The following is a 23,012-nucleotide window of genomic DNA, read 5'->3' as shown; positions in this document are numbered from 1 at the left end:
TAAAACATTGATGTTGTGTAATATAATTGTATATAGTTGTCCGTTTCATTGTATTATGAGAGTTACTTCCTGATCATGATGGTGAAAAATAATGCTTGAAACTTATGGGCATTTTATATAAAATATACTTTATTTCACAAGAACATGTGCAGCATGCATTTTTCTTTATGTAAAATAAAACATGTCAAAAAACTAAAAAAGAGAGAAAATTCAGCATCAGTTTAAAATAAACAATAAAAATATAGACAACAAATGACCAATTCACACCTAGGCCCATTTTATCATGACAATCCTGTATAAATTAAACTTAAAATGTATCAAATGAGGAATTCACTCTCAGGCCCATTTTGTCCTTACATTCTTGCTAAAATAACTCCATGTCATCCCTGAACACAAAATGAAATAGAAAGGGCTCTCTGGAAGCTTCTGACTGTTCCAGGAGATTGTTGCGGGCCTTTTCCTTGTGGTCTTCATTCATTCGAAATGTCTCTACAAGAGATGAAAGCACCACACAATAATCTCAACGTTAAAAAAAAACTCAACTATAAGGTAACATTAACTCACAAACAATGCATATAACAGAGGAACGTGGAACAAACACTTTAACACCTTCACAAGATGTCTTCAAAACGTCACCGCAAGGCTCATTTACAACTTAATATATGCGATAATTTTTCACAAAATGATGTCAAAAACGTTACACAACTCACCATGCTCTCCGCCATGCTTGTCTCATTGTCAATAACTCCGCCCCTCACTTCAGGTTCTGGCGCTGGGGTTCTGAAACTGGGGTTCTGAAACTGGTGGTGCTGCGGGTCTGCAGCTGGATATGTCTCCACTGTAGAGCCCTGCCCTTGTGCCACCAAAATAGCAGCAGCTCGTATCTTAGAATAGCATTCTGGGGTTCGCTGTCTTTTTCTGCATATCGCGGCACCATTTTTTGGTCTGTTCTGCATAACGCCTTGGCTAATATTAGCTTATCGCAGCCCATTCGGCCCATTTCGCGGCCAACCCAATGGCCCACTCGGTTATCCTGATGGTAGTCCGCTCCTGATCGGCCCCAAAGTGTGTTGGCCCACCGGGAAAATGCCCGGTAAACCAGATTACCAGTCCAACATTTTGTCAGTTCAAACCAGTCTGGTCATTCTTTGTTGACCTCTGTCATCAACAAGTCGTTTTCCGGAGGCCTGGGTAGCTCAGTGTGTACTGACGATGACTACCACCCCTGGAGTCGAACTCGCGACTCCAGATTGGTCCGGTTGCTATGGAGGGTAGAGTCACATGGGGTAACCTCCTTGTGTTCGTGATTAGTTGTTCTCAATCTCAATGGGGCACATGGTAAGTTGTGTGTGGATTCTGGAGAGTAGCATGAGCCTCATCATGCTGAGTCTTTGTGGCGTCGTGCACAACGAGCCACGTGATAAAATATGCGGATTGACTGTCTCCGAAGCGGAGGCAACTGAGACTTGTCATCCGCCACGTGGATTGAGGTGAGTAACTGTGCCACCATGAGGACCTACGTAGTAGAGGCAATTGGACATTCCAAATTGGGAGAAAAGGGGATAAAAAAAAAAAAAAGAAGACAAGGCGTTTCCGTCCACAGAAATGCCCCTCACTGGATGTTTTTTGTTTTTGGCACCATTCTGTGTAAATTCTAGAGATTGTTGTGTGTGAAAATCCCAGGAGATCAGCAGTTACAGAAAAACTCAAACCAGCCCAACTGGCACCAACAATTATTCATGCGATTATCTTATCAGCCAATAATATGGCAGCAGTGCAGTGCAAAAAATGTATGCGAAAAACACTTCTGGAACCAAGATGGCTGAAAACGTGGGTTTGAACTGTTGTTTTCTATACCAACAGAGCTAACCTTAAGCAGTGTGGGGAGCTAATGATGGTACTTCCACTGTTAAAAAAAGGCCCAAAAATTTAAATTCTCTGATAATTTACTCCTTTTTTAATTTGACATGCCATCTGAGAAGTGTATTACTTTCTTTCTTCTGTACATCACTTTTTAAGATTTGTAGAAAATTATCCAGGCTCAGCAGGTCCTTAGAATGTGAGAGGATGGTGATTAGATATTTGTAGGTCCAAAAATCACAGATAGTCAGCATAAGAGTAATCAATCCTATCTCCAGCAGTGACATTAAAGCGAAGTCTTCTAAAGCAAACCGATCACTTTGTGCTTAAATATCGTTCTTTTTCACATCAATTTGCTTTAGGAGACATTAATGTCAATGATGGATATAGGATGGTCTTATTTTATGGTATCTGTGCTTTTCGGAATTACAAATATCTAATCACCATCCTTTCCCATTCTAAGGACCTGCTGAGCCTGGACCATTTTCCACAAATCTTTCTAAAAAGTGTTTTGCAGCAGAAAGAAAGTCATATGCATCTCAGATGGAATTAGTAAATTATCAGAGAATTTTCAGTTTTGGGTGAACTATTCTTTTAAACTGGATGACCAATGAAATCTTGCTGGTTAAGCCAATTTTGAAGCCTGGAAGGGGCATCGGCACACTAGCATTCCATGCAACTTATGCTGGTGACCAGCAGTGCTGAAAACTGATGGAAACAGGTCTCATGTGGGACTTTCTGATAATGCTTTAGATGGTTTTACACCTGTCCACAGGTATGCTGACCGTGCCAAGCAGATTCGATGCAATGCTGTCATCAATGAAGACCCCAACAACCGCCTGGTGCGTGAGCTGAAAGAGGAAGTGGCACGTTTGAAGGATCTGCTCTATGCTCAGGGTCTTGGAGACATAATTGAGAGTGAGTGACCACCACTTACACTATTACACTTCAGTCTAAAAATCTACATCTTGTTGACTTCAATAATTATAGATTTACACTCAAATGCAATCGTTCTCAGGAGAATGATCCTATGAGGACGACAAACTTTGTACAACACCAGTGTAATCAGAAACCTCAGGGTCAGACACAGCTCTGTCAATGTGTCTTAAGGGTTTGTCTTTTCTCTCTGTTTCTCTCAGCATTTCGGGCACCAGATCCTGGGAATCCTGCTCTCAAATGTGTGTATTTTGCCACCCTAACGCATTACTGCTCATAATAGCTAAAGCTGGAATCTCTAGACCACCAAAGTCTCTTTGCTTTCTAAATATCATGTAGTTTTCACTTATCAGTTTAAATGAAATGCAGTTACTGAATACACTAATATTGCTTTGATGGTCCAGAAGTGTCATAGCAGTTTGGGGTTTACCTCTAAGTGGAGCAGACGCATGTGGTCATGTGGCTGGCTTGGACATTCATGCTGTCTGTGCAGTCACAGATTAGTATTACATTGAGTGTTCAATTCATCTCCATACTTATTATCTCAAGCATGGTTCAGATGCTCAAATGAATTTGAGGCATGCAGGAAAGGCTGATAAAAATCCATTAATAGTCATTGTTTTGTATCCTGCTTGACATGAGTGATAAAAACAGACTAAGCATTTTAAGCCTTCAAATTTATGCTGTCTAACCTGTGCCCTGCAGCTTTATAAGCTCTTAAATTATCTTTTTTAACAATTTTTTTGACACTTTCTTCTCTTCCTCCGTTCCCTTCTTCTCTGTTTCCATGATTATCCTTTTATCTCACCACAACTTTCTCCTTTTACTTTCCAACTTGTTGTTCCCAATTCTTGGCCAGACTTGTCCAATTACAAGACTAATATCAGTAGCATACAGACAGTCAATCAAAGTGGTGATTTCTCCACAGTGACACATGCCATGACAGGGATGAGCCCCTCCCCATCTCTCTCTGCCCTGTCGAGCCGAGCTGGCTCCATCAACAGCCTGCATGATCGAATCATGTTCAGCCCGGGAAGTGAAGAAGCTATTGAGAAGCTGAAGGTGAGAGAGACGATGATGGGATAGATTGATAGTTTAATAAATTAATAAGGGCCATCGCTGATCTCTTTAATGTTGAATTCTTTCCAACTAGGAAACTGAGAAGATAATTGCTGAACTCAATGAAACTTGGGAAGAGAAGCTTTGCCGCACAGAGGCGATTAGGATGGAAAGGTTGGAGACCCCTCCCTGGGAGTGCATTTTATCTGGAAATGTTTCAATAATTAACGTTTTATACTTTGTTTGAAAAATCCATTAAGCATCTTCTGTTCCCATTAGGGAGGCACTTTTGGCTGAAATGGGTGTGGCAATGAGGGAAGATGGAGGAACTGTTGGAGTCTTTTCTCCTAAGAAGGTTTGGAGACATTTTAGTGTGCTAAAATGGAGCCAATTTGGTCGAATTCTTTTACCAATACTTTTTTAATGATTTCAATGTTTCAGACACCTCACCTGGTCAATCTTAATGAAGATCCACTGATGTCCGAGTGTTTGTTGTACTACATTAAAGACGGAATCACCAAGTAAGAATTTTGTTTCTTTACATGTATTCACAGCTTAAAAGTGAAGTATGTTATTTCTGTGCACCTAGCGCACCCATCTTTGCAAAAACAAGGACTATTTTCAAACAGGTTTCCTGAATACTCCCCCTGTCTGCCATTGGTCAATCCTACCCTAAATGCATGCCATTGGTTGAGCCAATGTTGCTAAATCAGACTGTTCAGGGTGCTCAAACAAACAGAGCAACGTTTTGATAGCACCACAGAGCCACAATAATAAAAAAATCAACCAATTAATCAACCAATGAATAGCTTACTTATAGTTGTCTCTGCACATTAAAGGTGCACTTTTTTTTTATAGTATATCTTCTTGGACTTACTCTGACATCTAGGGGCATGGATGCCCCTATTCGGCTGGTCATGTGATCCTAACATGGCAGCCCCTGTGAAAATACCCTCTCCATGTAGAATAAAACAGCTTTTATAGAGCCAATGATATGACTGGTGTCTTCATCTCATGTGAGAGCTAATGCATTTATACATATGTTTCAAAATGACTAGTAATTTCTTTAGGAGCAAAAATGTTTAATGAGCAGAAATTGACACTCTTCACCTTTAAGTAATGTTTCATATTTATTGTATTAAATGATAGCTATAATGGATTCTCAATATAAGTTGTTATTTTTTTTATTTGTTTGTATTTTTGCTTAATGGATCTCTGAGAGAGGGATATTTTCCCTCAGTATTTCTCTGCCTGTGTCTACTTCACTTTATCCTGACATGTGGGTACCATATTTTCCTCTGTAGGGTTGGCCGTGAGGATGCCAGCAGTCGGCAGGACATTGTCCTGAGTGGTCATTTCATTGAAGACGAACACTGTATCTTCACAAGTAGCACTAATGCCTCGGGAGAGGGAACGGTGGTTCTGGAGCCCTGTGAAGGAGCTGAGACATACGTTAATGGGAAGAGAGTGACAGAGCCCACTATTCTCAGATCAGGTATGTCTTTGATTTCTAAGCCAGCTGTGGCTGAGAAAAAGCACAATCTGATGAACAACACTGTATGAAGTTTTGACTCTCTCTGTTATCCGTCTTAGGTAACCGTATCATTATGGGCAAGAGTCATGTATTCCGATTCAATGACCCAGAGCAAGCACGGCAAGATCGAGAAAGGACCCCATGTGCAGAAACACCTGTGGAGCCTGTAGACTGGGCTTTTGCTCAGAGAGAACTGCTGGAGAAACAAGGCATTGATATGAAACAAGAGATGGAGACAAGGTAACACTGTGGTTAAAGATTTATATGCTCTTTTGTTTTTTTAGCATCCATAACAGTTATATCAACAAACATAAATAGGCCTCTGATTAGTAAGAATAGAATTCGTTTTTGCAGCTTTACTCTGATGGTTGTGCCATTTACAGATTACAGGAACTGGAGGACCAGTACCGTAGGGAAAGAGAAGAAGCAAGCAACCTTCTGGAACAGCAGAGACTGGTAACACTTGATTATTTTGCAACCAGTCTTTTATATGTTTGAAAAAGATGAAACTAGCAATTAAACAAAGTAAAACAATTTTGTTGTGTTGTTTAGGACTACGAGAGTAAACTGGAAGCTCTTCAGAAGCAGGTTGACTCCAGATATTTCCCCGAAACTACAGAGGAAGAGGAGGAACCAGAAGAGGAGGGTGAGTCTTAACACTGTTTTTTGTTTTTTTACCAAATAAGTATGCTTGCATGGATCAAATATGCAATCAAGGGTAAGCACATGATTTCAAAGAAATAGTTCTCCCAAAAATATTAATTTTGTCATAATTTACTCACCTTGTTGTTCCACTTTCTAACTTCCATGGGAAAAAAAAGGAGATGCTTGGCAGAATGTTAGTCCAGAGACTATTTAACCCAAAACAAAGCACTTGTATTAAAATTAATGGGAGAAACTGGAACACCCAATATGGCGGATGTATAAAAGGAAGTCCCGCCTTATAGGTAAAAGAGCCAATCAACTTGTAGAAACAGACATCGCCTGTCAGTCAACTTCAGAATGTGCATGCCCATTAGCTGAATCAGCCTGAAATAATAGTGTTTTTTTTAGCACAATCTGACAACCATTGTTGTCACATTTTACTGCTGATTTGAAATATGTTATTCGATTGTAATGTTGACCAACCATTTAGGAGATTTCAGGCTTTCCATGTTCAAGTAAATAGAATCTACATTTGAGCCACTTTATAGAAAATAGCTGCCTGGGATCATTCCCAAGATGGTCGCCAAGTGGGCTGACGTGCCATGAAAGGGACTTTGATTAGTCTCAGTCCCTATTCACTTTCATGGCATAATTTTTCCATACAATGAAAGTGAATAGTGACTAAGGCTAATTAACATTCTGCCTAACATTTCCTTGATTTTTTGTTCCACAGAAGAAAGGAAGGCATACAGGTTTGGAACACCAAAAGGGTGAATAAATGATTACAGAAAATGTTCATGTTTTTGGTTGAACTATTCCTTTAATGTTTTGAATGTTCACAAAACATATTCTGTATGACATTTTCAATCACTGATAAAGTGTTCATCAGAAGTTTTAGATGTCTCAAAGACATCTTCAGATTACTTTGAAATGGATTCATATTTTTGGTCCTGCAGTGCCGTGGACAAATCGTGAGACAGAACTGGCCCTCTGGGCATTCCGTAAATGGCGATTCTACCAATTCACCTCTCTCAGAGACCTGCTCTGGGGAAATGCAATTTTCCTCAAGGAGGCTAATGCCATTAGCGTGGAGCTGAAGAAAAAGGTACATTGTAATAATTAGGTCAGCCTAACAGCTGTATAAAACTTTAAAATGTTATAGATATGTTACAATCACACTCTTAAACATTGAATATGATAAATTGTTACGTTTTTTTTTTTCTTTCTGCAGGTTCAGTTTCAATTTGTATTGTTAACAGACACACTATACTCGCCGCTGCCCCCTGACCTCCTGCCCCCCAGCATAGCCAAAGACAGAGAGAAAAGGCTGTTCCCACGCACCATAGTAGCAGTAGAAGTTCAGGACCAGAAGAACGGTGCCACACACTACTGGACTTTAGAGAAACTCAGGTATAGTGAGATTAAACATACACAATATGCATAAAATGCCCAGAATAGTGTTGCTAGACAAGGTTAAGGTTGTGCAGCATGTTGTAAAAAACACTTAAGTTAAGAAAACACTTTGTGTCAATAGCCTTTATTTAACAATTATAACTTAGGGTTTTCTTAACTTAAAAGGTTTCTTGCACTTACACTCCTACTCTATTAATGTGTGCTCTTGATAGGGTTGCCACCCGTCCAGGATTTTCCAGAATCATCCTGGTTTTTGGCCATCTGTCCTGGAAAACGTATATCATCGGGGACACAAAATGTCGTGGAATTTCAATATTTTCCTTACGTGTTCACACATATGAACACTTGTTTATAAGCACACTATGCAAGGAGGAGATTCAAACGCATTCTCATATGAATCATGAAAATGTCCAATTAATTTTAGTGAACTGGTTTGTTTGGATGATTGAGATTTTTCACTTTGGTGTAAACAATTATTTAAAATTAAGTCTACTTACTATGCTTTAATGTTCTGGAATACATGTCCAAAAAAGGAATTTCCTTCCTTTTACTGTAAGATCTCTTAGGTTCATAATGCCCAACACTCAAAAATAATTAATTAAATAAAAATACTATATTAAAAATATAGATGGCTTCAAAGTGAATAGAAAATAATCTTTTTGATTTCATGGTGTCTTTAAATGCATGTTTGGACTAATAGCTTTTCTTTCCCCCTCAGTTTACTCTTGGATATAAAAGCATATATAGAGATGTGCTAGATATACATTATCGAGTATGTAGTATTCCTTTTGCTTATGCATTACTGTTACTTCTGTAGACAAAGACTGGATCTGATGAGAGAAATGTATGACCGAGCAGCTGAGGTGCCCAGTCCTGCACTTGAAGACTGTGACCACATGATGTCTGGTGGTGATCCCTTCTATGACCGCTTTCCTTGGTTTCGTCTGGTCGGCCGGTGAGTAAGAAGTTTAGTAATAAGTCAAGCTAGTGGGATCCCTTACAAAAAATCTAGAGTTGCTGCAAACTTGCCGCAAATTCATCGCTCAGTATTTTCACATGCAAATGAGCTTGTTATTTGCCACAAATGTTTGCCAGAGGTTTGCAGCTCTTCTCCGGTAGTGGTGGATCTGCAGCAAACATTTGTCCGACAATGAAGCATTTTCTAAAAAGCTAATTTGCATGTGAAAATTAACGAGTGGCAAATTTGAGGCAAGTTTGTAGCAACTATAGATTTTTTGTAAGGGAATTGTGCAACTCTGAAATGCAATTAGATGCTGGGTGAATGTATGCTGGTATTCTCACCATACATGGCTGGAAACCTTGCTGAAATAATTATAATGATAATAATAATAAAAACATCTTAAACCAGCCTAAGATGGTTTGTTGGTCTTATCTAGTCTCCCAGCCAGTAAGCTGGTCTTAGAGTGGTTTTGGGTACTTTTCAGCTAATCAGACAAACTCAAACCAGCTAAGACCAGCATACCATCTTAAGATAGTTTAAGGTATTTTTGGGGGGTTTTGTCAGCAGGGAACTGCATATGATGTAAATTGTGCTTTCAGTGAGGGTTCCTTCACTTTTAAGTGGAATGGTGAGCTTTGTGCAGCCTTTGAGCCAACATTTCAGAGAGCAGTTATGCATTGACTTTTCAGGATTCCTTCTGTGCATCATTGACCCATTGAATTCAGACACTTCAAACGCTAAAGCTAAGCCTGGACACTCTCCTCACCAAACACAACAGATGATTAGCTGAACACAATCTAGGAGGCTCATGGGTTTATGTTAAGATACAACCATGCCTTGCATGTGTGAGCAAGTGAGTGCACATGTGTAAGAAAGTGTGTGTGTGGTGTTGTACTAACCCAGTTCCCGTGTCTCCGGCTGCACCAGCACTCCCATTCTGAACACGTGCATGAGCGAGCGCATGAGTGACCTTACCATCTCCCCCACCCTCTCTGACACTGACTCTGACATAACCGAGCTCGCCGATGAGCGGCATTATGGAAAAGTCGAGGTGGAGGAGGAGTTGGAGGACCTGGACGATGAGATCTTTATGGAGGACTCAGAGCTTGAGAGAGAGGAGGATGGTGTGGGGGAGCACTGCCCAGGTGCCAGCGATGGCCAGGACCCCTTTTACGACCGCTGGCCTCTGTTCAGTTTAGTGGGAAGGTTGGTGAGGTTTCAGGAGCATGCTGCCAGAGGAAACTAGCTCTTTCACACTGAGACTAGTAGTCTCCTGTCAGGGTGCTGAAAATGTCTTATTTCTGAGATAAAGACCAGCTCTGTCAGTTCCCAGTGGTATTTTTTTACACAGTGTTATTAAACTTTTTAAGATGTGACTCAAGTTTTGTGTCAAATTTAAAGAAAGAAATCAGCTGCCAATTTATCATATTCTGTTTAGTGCTCTACATTTCAACTTCATACTGTAGGCTATGAGGTGTTCAGTAACTGAATGAAAGGAAATTTACCACAAGCAACAGCTTTTTTAAGAAATAGACTTTGAAAATCACAGTAGACAAATGGTGACAGACCTCCAATGCATGTTTGTTATTAGGTAGGCAATTATTCTCCTAACAAATATTGCTAGCTCAGCGCAAGCCAATTGAACCTAATGATCATTTAAGACATATTTAAAAAAAAAAAAAGCCCCATTTAGTATTTGGTCAGTTTTGGACACTCCTTTTTAAGTCACACTCATTGTATAAGATACAAAATATCAAACCAAGTGGCATTTGGAAACACATGATACTTTTCTCAAAACGTTTCTGAGCCATTTCTTTATTATTTTTATAGATTATATGTACAGTGTGAATTGAGTTCCCCTCATGCTCACACACACGTGCCCTAGCAGAGTAACCACAGGTGTAGATCATCACATTAGCTATTGACATGTTCTACAAATTTTGACAGCCAGAATGTGTCCATATACATTTTGCTTTCTATTTTCGTAAGCATGTACATCGATCGTGCACTATGTCTTATCCCGTTTTCACAAGCGTGCTAATTCTAAGCGCAATTTTCGTGCCAGCGGAAAGCACAAGTGGGTGTGGGTGGGAGTGTTTGCTCTTTCTCTGGGTGTATGCACACAAACTGTGGGTGTATTTTATGTTAAAGTGGCGTAAAGCACAATTTACTATTTTCCTCAGAAATAGGCTGACTAAATTCAGTTCCTCCAATCGCAGTTTGGAGATTCCATCAGCAGGTGGTAATAAAGTTAATGTACAAATTCTAAAAATATAGTGGAACATCAAATAATGTCCCTCACATTCACTGTAGTAGCTGTGATTTGTGTTCAACTTTCTTGAGGTCATGGCTTATTTTTTAACTGTTTTTATTATAAATCACTCTATTATTATTATTTTCAGACTATAATTACAACTGTATTTATAATCTTATTTACATTGTTATTTTTTCCACCTGATGTTATAGAGTGATTTTTAAGTCACTGCAAAAGGGTCCGGTGGAAGAAGTTGGAAAGAGTAAACTGTTTGGGTTTAATATGATTTTTTTGACCATTTCATTATTTTTATTATAATTTCATGTAATTTGTATTTAGAAAATGTTTTAGTTGAATTTGTCATGTTTTAATAAATGAATTACATTTTTCAAAATCCAAATCGACCGGTAGAATGAAGTGTATTCCGATCCAACCATTGTTAATGTTAGCCATTAAATGTGTGTCAGTAGATGAAAATGATTAATAATACTTGCATTCTCTATAATTTAATGGAGCGTACATCCAAATCCTGAAGAGAACAATATTTTTTATGCATATAATATGTGTCATATTCAAGTTAATGTATATAAGAACTTAAGGTAATATTTCTATTCTTCTAATTCATTGCATACAGACCATTTACACTACAAACATCTTATTAATGTGCTGTCTTTGTTTATATCACTGGTGCTTGACAGGAAATTAAATGAAATATTTAATAGGATGCAGACAGTTCAATAACCGGAGAAGAACCTCAGGATTAAATTGCACTTGACCCAGCCCATTAGCGCTTAGCACGTGCAATTTCGCCAAAACTACTTGTGCCTGAACTTAGCGCATACTTGCACGAAACTATCAAAACTTCATAGCATAGCGTTGTGCTTGTAGGATATAGCATGGCTAAGGTAGTGTATAGTTTTTTTTTTGCTCATTTATGAAACTAAATCGGTGCCTTAAACAGAATTCTTTTGTTTCTGTGATTGATATTGAAAGTCAGTAGAATTGTATATTCTGAAAAGTTTCAGAGCTCATGATGAAAGAGCTGGTTTCAACTACAGCAGTCTCAATCAGGCATGCCAGAGCTCAAATATGTATCTCATTTTTGGATTGGCTTTCACATTTTCACTTCCCTCCGCACATGTAACATACAAGATTTGTGACGTGTGTTGACTTTGATTTCTCTTTTGAGTTGATGGGGTAAAATTCATGTATGTTAATGTCATTTTTGATTTCCAGTTTGCATCTGGCCCAACAAGCCAAATTTTGAATTTATTTTCTCACTAAATATTTTGTTTATCTGAGCATGCTGTATTTGCGCCTCACCAATCTTGTCGTAATCTCCTCCCCTCTGGCCACACCTCCTGCTGCTCTTGACCCTGCCTATCAAGCTTAGTCCTCTCTGAGCAGTGTGGAAGTGACAGAAAAATACATTGGATCAAGAGGGCAGATCTGTAGTGAATGAATTAATTTGTTTCAGATCAGTGTTCCTGCAGCTCAACTGGCAGAGAATGGTACTATCAATGCCGAGGTCATTGGTTTTATTCCCAGAAAATGCACATACTGATAAAATAAAAATGTATATCTTGAATGCGCTATAAGTATTTATGGATGAATGCATCTGCCAAATGCATAAATGTAGAATATATGAAGGTCCATCTGTCACCAAACTTGACTGCATTTGACATCTTGTCTTGTTCAGGTATTTCTTAGACACATAAATGTGGCATTGAAATTAACTGAACCGAATAAATCCTTGAATCAGTTACTGAAACATCAATACAAATCATGATGTCTGCCAAAACTGAACCTTTTACAAACATCCTTGGTTTGTCAATCCAACTGACAATCAGTTGATTAAAAATTTTTCAGTTGTAAAGTAGATTGTGGTGTAGTTCTCTTCTACATGCATGTATCTTGAAATCCTTCACCAACCCCCACAGAGACCCTAGAACAAATCCCTACAGTTTCCACGGCATCGACAATTTTTTTGAGAATGGGGCTCTAATTCACAGAACTACAAGGCTTTTCGTTTTTGGGTTTTCGCTGGAGCAGCTTCTTGTTTGGTTGCTTTTATGTGTCGGATGTTGTTGTGTTGTCTAGTGGCAGTGTGGCTGATTTGATCTTCACCACTGACATTTATTTTTCCCATTTAACAAAACTTTTATTTTTCTCCATAAATATTAACACTCTATTTTCTTATATTAGAGGGTTAGTTTATTTGTATTTATTTCTCCATATCCTTTACCCAGTTAACTTTTCCACCATCCTCTTTTTCTTCCCCCAAAGAGCATTTGTGTATCTGAGTAACCTGCTGTACCCTGTGCCATTGGTACACCGTGTGGCCATTGTTAGTGAGAAAGGCGAGGTCAAGGGGTTCCTCCGAGTGGCAGTGCAAGCCATCTCAGGTAAGATCATCTTTATGATGATGTGATACTCTTGATCTAGCAGTGAAACATTTTAATTTATGTGTACTGATTTATTCAATTATCTTTTACAAGTCCCACATACATTCTAAATTAAGTCACTCATCATTAAACATTCTTTTAAAAGTGAGAGAGTACCACAAAGCTCAGCCTTTAGACCAATTATTTTGTATTACACCATTGGTAAATTTCCTGTGATTTCATGAAATTAGAATGTCTATCTCTGTGCTGAAAAAGCTGTTTTGAAACATGATAACTGGTTTCTAGCTGTTCTAGGTTGGTAAACAATCTTGGACCAGCAACAAAACAGCTACCAACTTGCCATACCAGCTTGAGGTGGTCAAGCTGGTTTTTAGGAAAATAGTAGTTGGTCGATCAGCTGATGAAGAAACCAGCTACTATGTTCCAAAACACAGCCACCTAAAAATTATCTCATTATTTACTCACCCTCATGCCATCCTAGACCTGTATGGCTTTCTTTCTTTTGCAGAACACAAATGAAGATGCCTTAATTTTTTTAGCTCAGCTCTGTAGGTCCATACAATGCAAGTGAATTGTCCCCAGAACTTAAAAGGTCCAAAAAACATATAAAGGCAGCATTGAATAGTCATCAGAATAGATATAAAAGGCATAGGTGAGAAACAGATCAATATTTAAGTCTTTTTTTTTTACTAGCAATCTCCACTTTCACATTCTTCTTTTGTTTTTTGACGATTCACATTCTTTGAGCATATTGCCACCAACTGGGCAGAGAGGTGAATTTATATTAAAAAAGACCACCATTCACTTGCATTGTCTAGACCAGGGGTGACCAACCCTGCTCAAGGAGAGCTACCTTCCTGCAGAGTTTAGCTCCAAAACACCTGCCTGTCATTTTCAAGTAATCCTAAAGACCTTGATAAGCTGGTTCAGGTGTGTTTGATTAGGGTTGGATATAAACTCTGCAGGAAGGTAGCTCTCCAGGAGCAGGGTTGGTCACCCCTGGTCTAGACCTACAGAGCTGAGATTTTCTTCTAAAAATCTTAGTTTGTGTTCAGCAGAAGAAAGAAAGTCATACACATCTGGGATGGCATGAGGGTAAATGAGGAGAACATTTTCATTTTTGGGTGAACTATCCCTTTAAATTAGATTGTACAGCAGATTATAGATGACACAATCACCTACTACTTACTAATTTACTACTTACATTGTAAATGCACTTGCTCAAATATCATGTTCTATAAATTTGTCATAAGCTTCCATTTCTTCTCACAGCTGATGAAGAGGCTCCTGATTATGGATCAGGTGTTCGACAATCAGGAACCGCCAAGATTTCTTTTGGAGATCAACAGTTTGAGAAGGTTGGTTGTGTACCTTATTCTTTGTAACTGATGCTGCTGTTTTCTCCTGGCAAGTTAATGCTAATGAAAGTTAGTTATTATCTCATTTACAGAGTTGTTTCAACTTTGGGTTTTAGGTGTTTAATTGTTTTCATAGAAGGTGAGACACCCTCAAGAACAAATGCCTTTGTGTCTGTTTAGTTCCAGACAGAGTCATGCACCGGTGAAACGTCTCACACAAACACATCTCAAGAGGAGCTGCGCATCGTAGAAGGAGAAGGACAGAACTCAGAGATGGGACTCAGTGCTGATGAGGTCAACAACAACACCTGTGCAGGTAAGAATCAATACCAGATGTAACCTTCAGATCTTTTTATTTTTTATTTTTCCTGTGCTGATTTTCAATTAAAATATGCAGAAATATATGGAATGGCTTTAAACATGATAAAATTTGTTAAACACAAAACTTTTTTAATAAATAAACAAGCAAATTAATAAAAAATACACATTATGCATGCCAAAACATTTCATTGTTTAAATAGTGGTTTAAGTGTAAAAACTGACAAAAACTAATTTGTTTTATTTTTTCTTGCTCCCTCTAGCATCTCCTGATAGGCCCAACAGTCCTCTCATGGGCTGTCTGGAATGTCCTCTTGATGTGACTCAGGAAAAATCTTACCAGCACCTGAAAATAGGGAGCAACTTCACCTTCAGGGTCACAGTGCTTCAGGCTTCCAGCATCTCTGCTGAGTATGCAGACATCTTCTGCCAGTTCAAGTGAGTAGACATGAATGATAATTGCAATCATCTATATATTTCTCTAGTTTTCCATACAGAACTACATTCTGTAAGTCTCAGTTGTGCTGCCCATCTTTGCAGCTGACATACACAACATGGCCAAAAGTATTTGGACATCCTCTCCTTACAGGTTTGCTATTCCATTCATTCCAGTGAAGACTTAAAGGTGCTGTAAGCGATTTTAGCCATTCTACTTCCACGAGACTGAGCCATTGAACTGGCCACACCCCCTCTTTCCAAAACCCTGCACTCCAGAGATACTACATGACCGACACTGAGCAGAAGCGGTTGTCAAAAACAACTGAAGCAAAATAGCACCATCAATGGACTACTGTTATGAGCAACATGGCATAAAAATAACATTAAGCCTCAATAATTAGTTTTAACTACAATACTATGAGAAGGCACAAAATGATTGATAAACAGAAAGAGTAAGATTATCCGGCCCTGCAGACACATTTTTGTCTATACCTCACCAGTCTAGTGCTGTCACAGAGACTGGTGAGGTATCTCACTTATTTCATTAATATATTTCAGGGAATAAGAAAATGTTTTGCATACCTTTCCATGAAAAAATACTTTACAGAACCTTTATATACAATGACCTTTAAGAAAATTTTGCTTTCAAATTTGTGGCAACAGCTTGGGAAGGGCCCTTTTTTGTTCCACCATGACAATGCCCACAAAGTGAGGTCTATAAAGATGGTTTACTGAGTCTAGTGTGGAAAAACTTTAACACTTACTGAATCCCATTGAATGCCTTTGGGGTGAATTGAAATGCAGGCTGCCTTCCACCAAAGTGTTTTTAGCAAGTCAGTCCAATCAGCGGCAGGCTGGACAACTATTTTTCTATGTAAACAAGCGACATACAGGTGTAGCTCCTATCTACTTGAATGGGGAAAGATCAAAAGACAGATGATCAAATAACATATTTCAAATCAGCAGGACAGTCTGACAACACTGCTATCATAAATTGTGATTCTTTACCTCAGATTACGCTAAAAAAAACAAAAACATTCTGGCTTGTATAGCTAATACGCATGCGTGTTTTCGAGTTGATTGACAGGCAATATCTGTATCTAAAAAGGTGATTGGCTTCCTTTTCTACATCCATTGACCACTGGGTGTTCACGTTCCAATTTCTCCCGTTAATATTAATTGAAGTGGCCCGTCTCTGCTAAATAGTCTCTGCTTCCACTGATGCACTTGTGTGTGTGAATGTGAAATAATATCCAGAAGGCCAGAACTATGTTCAAATATCTAGTGGATAGCCTTCACAAAAGAGTGGAGGCCATTGTAGCAACAAAGTCATTAACACCAGTGGTTTTGAAAGTGATTTGTAATCAAGCATTTATAGGTTTGATGTTTAGATGTCCACATACTTCTGGCCATTCAGTGTATTTTGAAAGGCAACAGTCATCTCAGATCAGCACTCATAAGGCTTCTGATGCAGTCTCAGGATTCCTATGTCCTTCTCCAGCTTCATTCACAGACATGACGAGGCATTTTCCACTGAGCCCTTAAAGAACACCGGCAGAGGCCCTCCTCTGGGATTCTACCATGTGCAAAATGTAAGCACAGCTCTTGTGGCATTTACAACTAATGTTTGAGATGTCACAAATTAATCAAACTAAATGGTTTATGCATGGTTTGGTTCTATTGTAGATAACTGTGGAGGTCACCAAGTCTTTTGTGGAGTACATCAAAAGTCAGCCGATCGTTTTCGAGGTATTTGGGCACTACCAGAAACAGCCCTTCCCTCCTCTCTGTAAGGACTTAATTAGGTGAGGAATATTTTAGCACATTTAAGACCCTTTGTGCACTTCTGCACAAATTGGTCATATAATTTGATGTAAAATTTCAGGTAAATACAACTGATTCACATATTCCTTCTGTAAGTTGCCTACAGTATTTTATCAGTCTGACTAATGCCTACTTTCCTTGTAGTTCATTACGTCCAACAAGAAGGCATTTTCCTAGGGTTATGCCCTTGTCAAAGCCAGGTAAAAATCATATTATTGTTTAATTGCCTGAGCTTTATGCCCTCCATTAATTTACAGTCTGTCTGTGTCTGAAATGTGCCTTTGTCTCCCCCCAGTGCCCGCCACCAAACTGAGCAACCTGACACACTCCACTGCTGGCCCCTGTCACAGCAAATATGATCTTGTGGCTTTCTTTGAGATCTGTGAACTTGAGGCCAATGGAGAGTGAGTATCCCATGAACCCCTGACTTGTGGTATATCAGTGCCTTTTGAGTTACTCATTGAATTATTTGAGTATGGTGGGTTATTTATATGGAATAGAATAGAATAGAATCCTTTATTTTGGTCACACATTATACACACAGTTTTTTTTTTTTGCATATATACAGTGAAATTTATTAGCTAAGCTGGGGTCAGAGTGCAGGGTCAGCCATGATACGGCGCCCCTGGAGCAGATAGGGTTAAGGGCCTTGCTCAAGGGCCCAACAGTGGCATCTTGGTGGTGCTGGGGCTTGAACCCCCAACCTTCTGGTCAGTAACCCTGAGCCTCAACCACTGAGCCACCACTGCCCCCAAATGTAACCCTTGTAACTGTTATGTAACTGTAATGTAACCCTTGTAACTGTCTATGTTCCATCTCAGCTACATCCCAGCTGTTGTTGATCACAGAGGTGGAATGCCCTGCCATGGTACATTCCTATTGCACCAGGTAAACCTGAATCAATTTACTGTCAACCTAAGCCTCATGTTTTGTTCAGATTAACAAAATTAGCCTTTTATTTCCCCTTCACATTCTTTTAACAAGTTCATCTAGCCTATTCAAAACCTGTTGACAGATTGAGGATTTAAGCTTTAAGCCACATGTTTTACTACAAAGTAGGCATACACCTTACAGAAATGGAACTGGCATACATTCTCATAACATGGTTTCTGTAAGGGTCAATTTGACCCCATCAAAACCATATGGTAGAAAATTACAATAAAAACAAGGCAAAATAGACAATTGGCAGGCAGAAGTGTTTCTTTACACTGTGTAGACCAATCAGAGAATCTTAGCATGGGAAAAGGCATTTTTTACAGTAAACTTGGGGTCTCTGAGACCTCACAGAATTAAAATAAAGTTGAAATTATTTATTACCAGTCCTCATAAGATTATGAAAGGCCATGAAGTGTCAACCTGATCACCAGTGTCAAGTGTTCAATGTGAAGTGGTCAGTATTTTTCAAACTATAAAAATGCGGTGACTCAGACCCCTAACAGTACATGAGTTTTAATGATCATACAGATGATAACAGTGTGATTTTCTATATTAGTTGTGACATTTAACACATTTAAAATGTATGTTTATTTTTTTATTTGGGATTTTTCACTTCTAAACTTATTTCTACAGGGCATTCAAAGGAGAATTACTGTCACTGTAGCTCTTGAAACTGGCAATGACATTGAATGGAGGGAAGTTAAAGAGCTGGTCATAGGTTAGTAAATGTTTTTTACAAAAGTAAATGTTATTTCTCACAAAAGTAGTCTTCTGTTATATACAAAGCTAGTTGGTAGACTGTATAGAGGACAAATGGAGATGGCTATAGTGAATATAGTGTTTTCTATCAGGCCGCATCCGTAACACACCCGAAGCAGATGAGACGATCATAGATCCCAACATCCTATCCCTCAACATCCTGTCTTCTGGCTACATACGGCCATCTTACGATGACAGGTGAATGACTGAAATTAAAATAAAATTCCTTCCTCTAGTACTTTAAAATAACAGAAGCGTTTTCACTTAAAATACTTTATATGATTAACATGTTTTAGTGCTTTTTGAAAGCTGGTGTGTCTATGTGAATTTGTAATGTTCCTGTCAAGGTTAGCAATAAGAAGCTATTAATAGTGCATGTTAACAAAACTAAAAACTCAGCTTTCTAACTAACAAATTCTAATTCACTAACGTGGGAATCTCTTTGTTTTCTGTCAGTGTGTCACTGGGAATTGACTATAGGTATGTTTAGTACATTGTTGCCTGATTGTAACCCATGCTCTTTAAACTTCAAATTTGAAAATATAAGAATTTATATAATTCTCAACTCTTGTCTTTTTTAGGACATTTTACCGCTTTGAAGCAGCATGGGATAGCTCCATGCACAACTCCCTTCTGCTGAACCGAGTCACTCCATACGGAGAGAAAATTTACATCACTCTCTCCGCCTATCTTGAGGTAAAGAAAACTCTTAACCTAAAGTTATTACAGCAAGACCTTTTATCAACAGTGTGGGAAATGTTTGGAAAATGAACGTAACTATATCATCAATGTGACTACACAGTCACAAGTTTTAACACTTGTATTGTGTTCCAGTCAAAACTGACCGATTAACTTGGTTTTTCTCTGAAAACTGTAGTTTATTTAATCCAGTTGGAATACAATTCTATGTCTTTGTTACAACACAGGGTATCTGAATTCACCATTGTTTTTGACCAGTGTCAAAAAAAAATATTTCACTTTGTTACACCTGTGGTGTTTCTGGTCTAAAGTGACCGGCCATTGTTAATGGATGTATTAGACTACAAAAACACAGAAATATTAAGCATTCAGGAGCATCCCAATCTTTTAGATGAGCACATATGTATGTTGATGTGTGTTTGCGCACACACACACACACCTGTTTATTCAGGGCCCTTTTGTTCATCGTCTTTCCATTAAACTCGTTGAGGAATATTTCAAGATCTACTTATCTATCATGTAGTGTTTGAATCAGTATAGTCTGCTGTAATTTACAATATGTCCTTGTCTATGTTATATGTATGTCTCAGGAAGTAATAAGGGGAAAAACGTGTCAAAAAGACATTCTTGTTTATTCTATTTATGCGTGTCAGTCGGAATATCAGACATTAATACTCACTGCAGTTTGAACTCTGAGTGAAACAAATCTACTCTTCCTTATTGAGACACATGGCTCTCATCTTTTTTTTTGTTTTTACCCACTCTGAATATAATTGTTGTGATAAAACATTTGCAAAATTGTGAGAAAAAAACTGTTCTAATTTGTAAGCAAATTAAAAAAACATTATTTAGGAATTGGTAGGATTATCTTCATGCATTGTAAAGTCCAGATTGTAAGCTTTAAAATGACACCTATTTTGTTTAGATCAAGCAAGTAGTAATATATTACATAATTATTATTGTTTTTTGTTTACATTTTTCCTGCTGGGAGTGCCCCCAATAGCCCAGTATAAGCATAGTTCAATGAATCCTATCAATTATTTATATATATAATTTAAAAAAGATATAATGAATAAAAAGCTGATAAAAAAAATCTAATGTAATAACTTTTGATAAAACTGTATATGCAGTATTAGAGGTTTATTAACAATCTTTGTGGGCAGTCGTTTTTTGACCAGGAACAAAAAAGGTGTTCGCACAAACAAACACAACACAAGGCTTAATGTAGCAGGTGCTGCTTTTACTGGATTAAAATGTATTTTCTGTATGCTTAGGTTTTCCACTAACCTAGTTTGCCATTATATTAGATGAAGTGCTGCACTCAGCCCACTGTCATCACTAAGGACTTCTGCATGGTGTTCTACTCCAGAGATGCCAAACTTCCTGCATCATGCTCTATTCGAAACCTCTTCAGCACTGGTGCTTTTAGGCCCTCTGAAAGGTGAGGAGAGCCTGCTAGCCTGTTTTCAAACCTGCCTTTGCTTGTTATCATGAGAAATGACAGTATTGTGGAATGTGAATATTTAAATTTGGATGTAGTGGGGTTGAATGATTTTTCAAAGACACATTTGGTACACTTTTGTGTCTTAGTAACCGCGTGACTGGAGTGTATGAATTAAGCCTCTGCCATCTGGCAGATATCGGAAGTCCTGGTAAGACCATGTGTACAAATTCAAATCAATTATTTTATTTTTGTTTGTGAAAAGAGCTCTGACCTTAAACTTGCATGTTTAAGCTTGCTGTTTGTCTCTAGTTAATTCCTTTTGTGTTGCTTTAACTTTGATGTTCATGTTGTTCAGGTATGCAGAGGAGGCGCAGACGGGTGCTGGACACCTCAGTGGCGTACGTACGTGGAGAGGAGAACCTTGCGGGTTGGAGGCCCCGCAGTGACAGTCTCATCCTGGACCACCAGTGGGAGCTGGAGAAACTCAGCCTAATGCAAGAGGTAAAGGTTGGAGTAAATATGGGCTGACTTTTAATTGACTTTTTTTTATTAATAAAGTAAATGACAGTCAGGCTTAACTGTGTGTGTTTTTTGTACAGGTGGAGAAGACAAGGCACTACCTTCTGCTAAGAGAGAAGCTAGAAGCATCTCTACTGCTGGGACAGGATGCTTTTTGTGGTAAAGATCTCATGGACTCTCCTAAAGCCTCCACCCCCTTGATCAATTCAGTAGCCAACCTGGGTCTGGCCAGTACCAATGAGAGGCAGAAGGAGCTGGCTGCCAAGGTGATTGCCACCTGCTGCTGCATACTGTCTCCACACTATGACAGAATAATGGCCTATTTATACCAAGTCCAAAGAGAATGAATATGAAATGTAACTTTTTTTTTTTTTTTTTTGGCACCAAATCTCAATTTTAACATGAACAAAAGCAACCTACCCTAGTTCTAAGAGATTCTACTGTATTAAAAGATTAGTTCACCCCAAAATGAAAATTCTCTCATCATTTACTCACCATCATGCCATCCCAGATGTGTATGACTTTCCTTCTTCTGCAGAACATAAATTAAGATTTTTAGAAGAATATCTGAGCTCTGTAGGTTCATACAATGCAAATGAATGGTGACCAAAATTTGAAGATCCAAAAAGCACATAAAGGCAACATAAAAGTAATCCATACTTTTTTACTATAAAGCTCCACTTTCACATTTGAAATGACCAAATTCCATTGACAAAAATGACAAAGATTCCCATTAGGATCCTGCTAATTTGGTTCTGGAGGTATTGGAGCTGCTGAATAGAAAAATAACAAATCATTGCAATACAATGTTTTGGATTTTGTTTAAAGACATTCTGTTTTAGATGCATTGTTCTATTTTAAAATCTTGTTGTGTATGCTTTGGCATGAAAATTAGACTTGGTGTGTATAGGCCATTCTATACCTTTTTATTTCTGTTAGCTGCTATTAAAGAGGCCTTCCACTCTGGCATCTGAAATGTATATTCTCTCACTCTTTTTCTCTCTCTCTCTCTTCAGTGTGTGCGACTGCTCATGCACACCTTCAACAGGCAGTACAGCCAGGTGAGCAGCAGTCTCAGTGAGAGCAAGGTGAGCTTTTACTGCCCTATTTTCCATCCAGACCTTGCCTCATTCTCTCACCCTTGCAGACCAGATATCACTCTCTCTTTCTCCCTCTATCTCTCTCCTGCTCAGTTTCACTCAGCAAAGTCATCTTACATTTCCATTTACAATGCACTGAAGAATTTGTGTTCACTTCTCTTATTCACTGATTTAGAATAAAACACTTAGTGTAGCTAGTAGATGCTTTAAGGGTAAGCATGGCATTTTCTGAAATTTGATAAATAAGACACTTTTAATGTGTTGCCAGCTTTATCATCTGATGATGTGTTCCTCTTTTTTAAGCTGTCAGAGATGTCTGCATCATTTTTAAGAGACAGCTCTTCCTCAACTCTAAGCACTCTGACCCCCTCCTCCACCTGTCCGTCACTTGTGGATGGTCACTATGGCAATACAGACTTCAGGTCAGTCTTTTTTCAAAAGTTGGAATCCACTGCAAACTGATGATTACAGTATTGCTGATACCACTGCTGCCCCTGACTATTGGTCTAATGTCAGAGTAGCTCTGATGATCAGTCTTAGAAGCCATTGA

The 23,012-nt window shown here is 38.6% G+C and overlaps 1 protein-coding gene across 8 annotated transcripts in view; it reads left to right on the top strand.

Moving 5' to 3' along the window:
* Nucleotides 1–23,012, top strand: part of LOC127649178 (kinesin-like protein KIF1A) — a 51,972-nt gene that overhangs the window by 22,944 nt on the left and 6,016 nt on the right. The window contains exons 13-45 of one of the 8 annotated variants that reach the window (XM_052134152.1): nt 2,636–2,778; nt 3,000–3,038; nt 3,725–3,858; nt 3,950–4,029; nt 4,135–4,210; nt 4,297–4,376; nt 5,160–5,350; nt 5,449–5,629; nt 5,773–5,845; nt 5,942–6,035; nt 6,991–7,139; nt 7,266–7,444; nt 8,265–8,402; nt 9,336–9,614; nt 12,949–13,067; nt 14,340–14,425; nt 14,606–14,741; nt 15,007–15,181; nt 16,683–16,773; nt 16,868–16,986; nt 17,150–17,205; nt 17,301–17,409; nt 17,827–17,893; nt 18,575–18,659; nt 18,793–18,898; nt 19,157–19,180; nt 19,282–19,396; nt 20,707–20,840; nt 20,990–21,051; nt 21,199–21,344; nt 21,443–21,628; nt 22,379–22,450; nt 22,766–22,884. In XM_052134152.1, coding sequence (XP_051990112.1) covers nt 2,636–2,778; nt 3,000–3,038; nt 3,725–3,858; nt 3,950–4,029; nt 4,135–4,210; nt 4,297–4,376; nt 5,160–5,350; nt 5,449–5,629; nt 5,773–5,845; nt 5,942–6,035; nt 6,991–7,139; nt 7,266–7,444; nt 8,265–8,402; nt 9,336–9,614; nt 12,949–13,067; nt 14,340–14,425; nt 14,606–14,741; nt 15,007–15,181; nt 16,683–16,773; nt 16,868–16,986; nt 17,150–17,205; nt 17,301–17,409; nt 17,827–17,893; nt 18,575–18,659; nt 18,793–18,898; nt 19,157–19,180; nt 19,282–19,396; nt 20,707–20,840; nt 20,990–21,051; nt 21,199–21,344; nt 21,443–21,628; nt 22,379–22,450; nt 22,766–22,884 — 3,843 coding nt within the window. The remainder of the gene's footprint in view (nt 1–2,635; nt 2,779–2,999; nt 3,039–3,724; nt 3,859–3,949; nt 4,030–4,134; nt 4,211–4,296; nt 4,377–5,159; nt 5,351–5,448; nt 5,630–5,772; nt 5,846–5,941; nt 6,036–6,990; nt 7,140–7,265; nt 7,445–8,264; nt 8,403–9,335; nt 9,615–12,948; nt 13,068–14,339; nt 14,426–14,605; nt 14,742–15,006; nt 15,182–16,682; nt 16,774–16,867; nt 16,987–17,149; nt 17,206–17,300; nt 17,410–17,826; nt 17,894–18,574; nt 18,660–18,792; nt 18,899–19,156; nt 19,181–19,281; nt 19,397–20,706; nt 20,841–20,989; nt 21,052–21,198; nt 21,345–21,442; nt 21,629–22,378; nt 22,451–22,765; nt 22,885–23,012) is intronic. The other 7 variants (XM_052134153.1, XM_052134154.1, XM_052134158.1 and 4 more) reach the window with 7 other exon arrangements.

This window comes from Xyrauchen texanus, chromosome 9 (assembly GCF_025860055.1).
Source record: "Xyrauchen texanus isolate HMW12.3.18 chromosome 9, RBS_HiC_50CHRs, whole genome shotgun sequence".
Classification (NCBI taxonomy): Eukaryota; Metazoa; Chordata; class Actinopteri; order Cypriniformes; family Catostomidae; genus Xyrauchen; species Xyrauchen texanus.
This window is presented reverse-complemented; position numbering and strand designations above follow the sequence as displayed.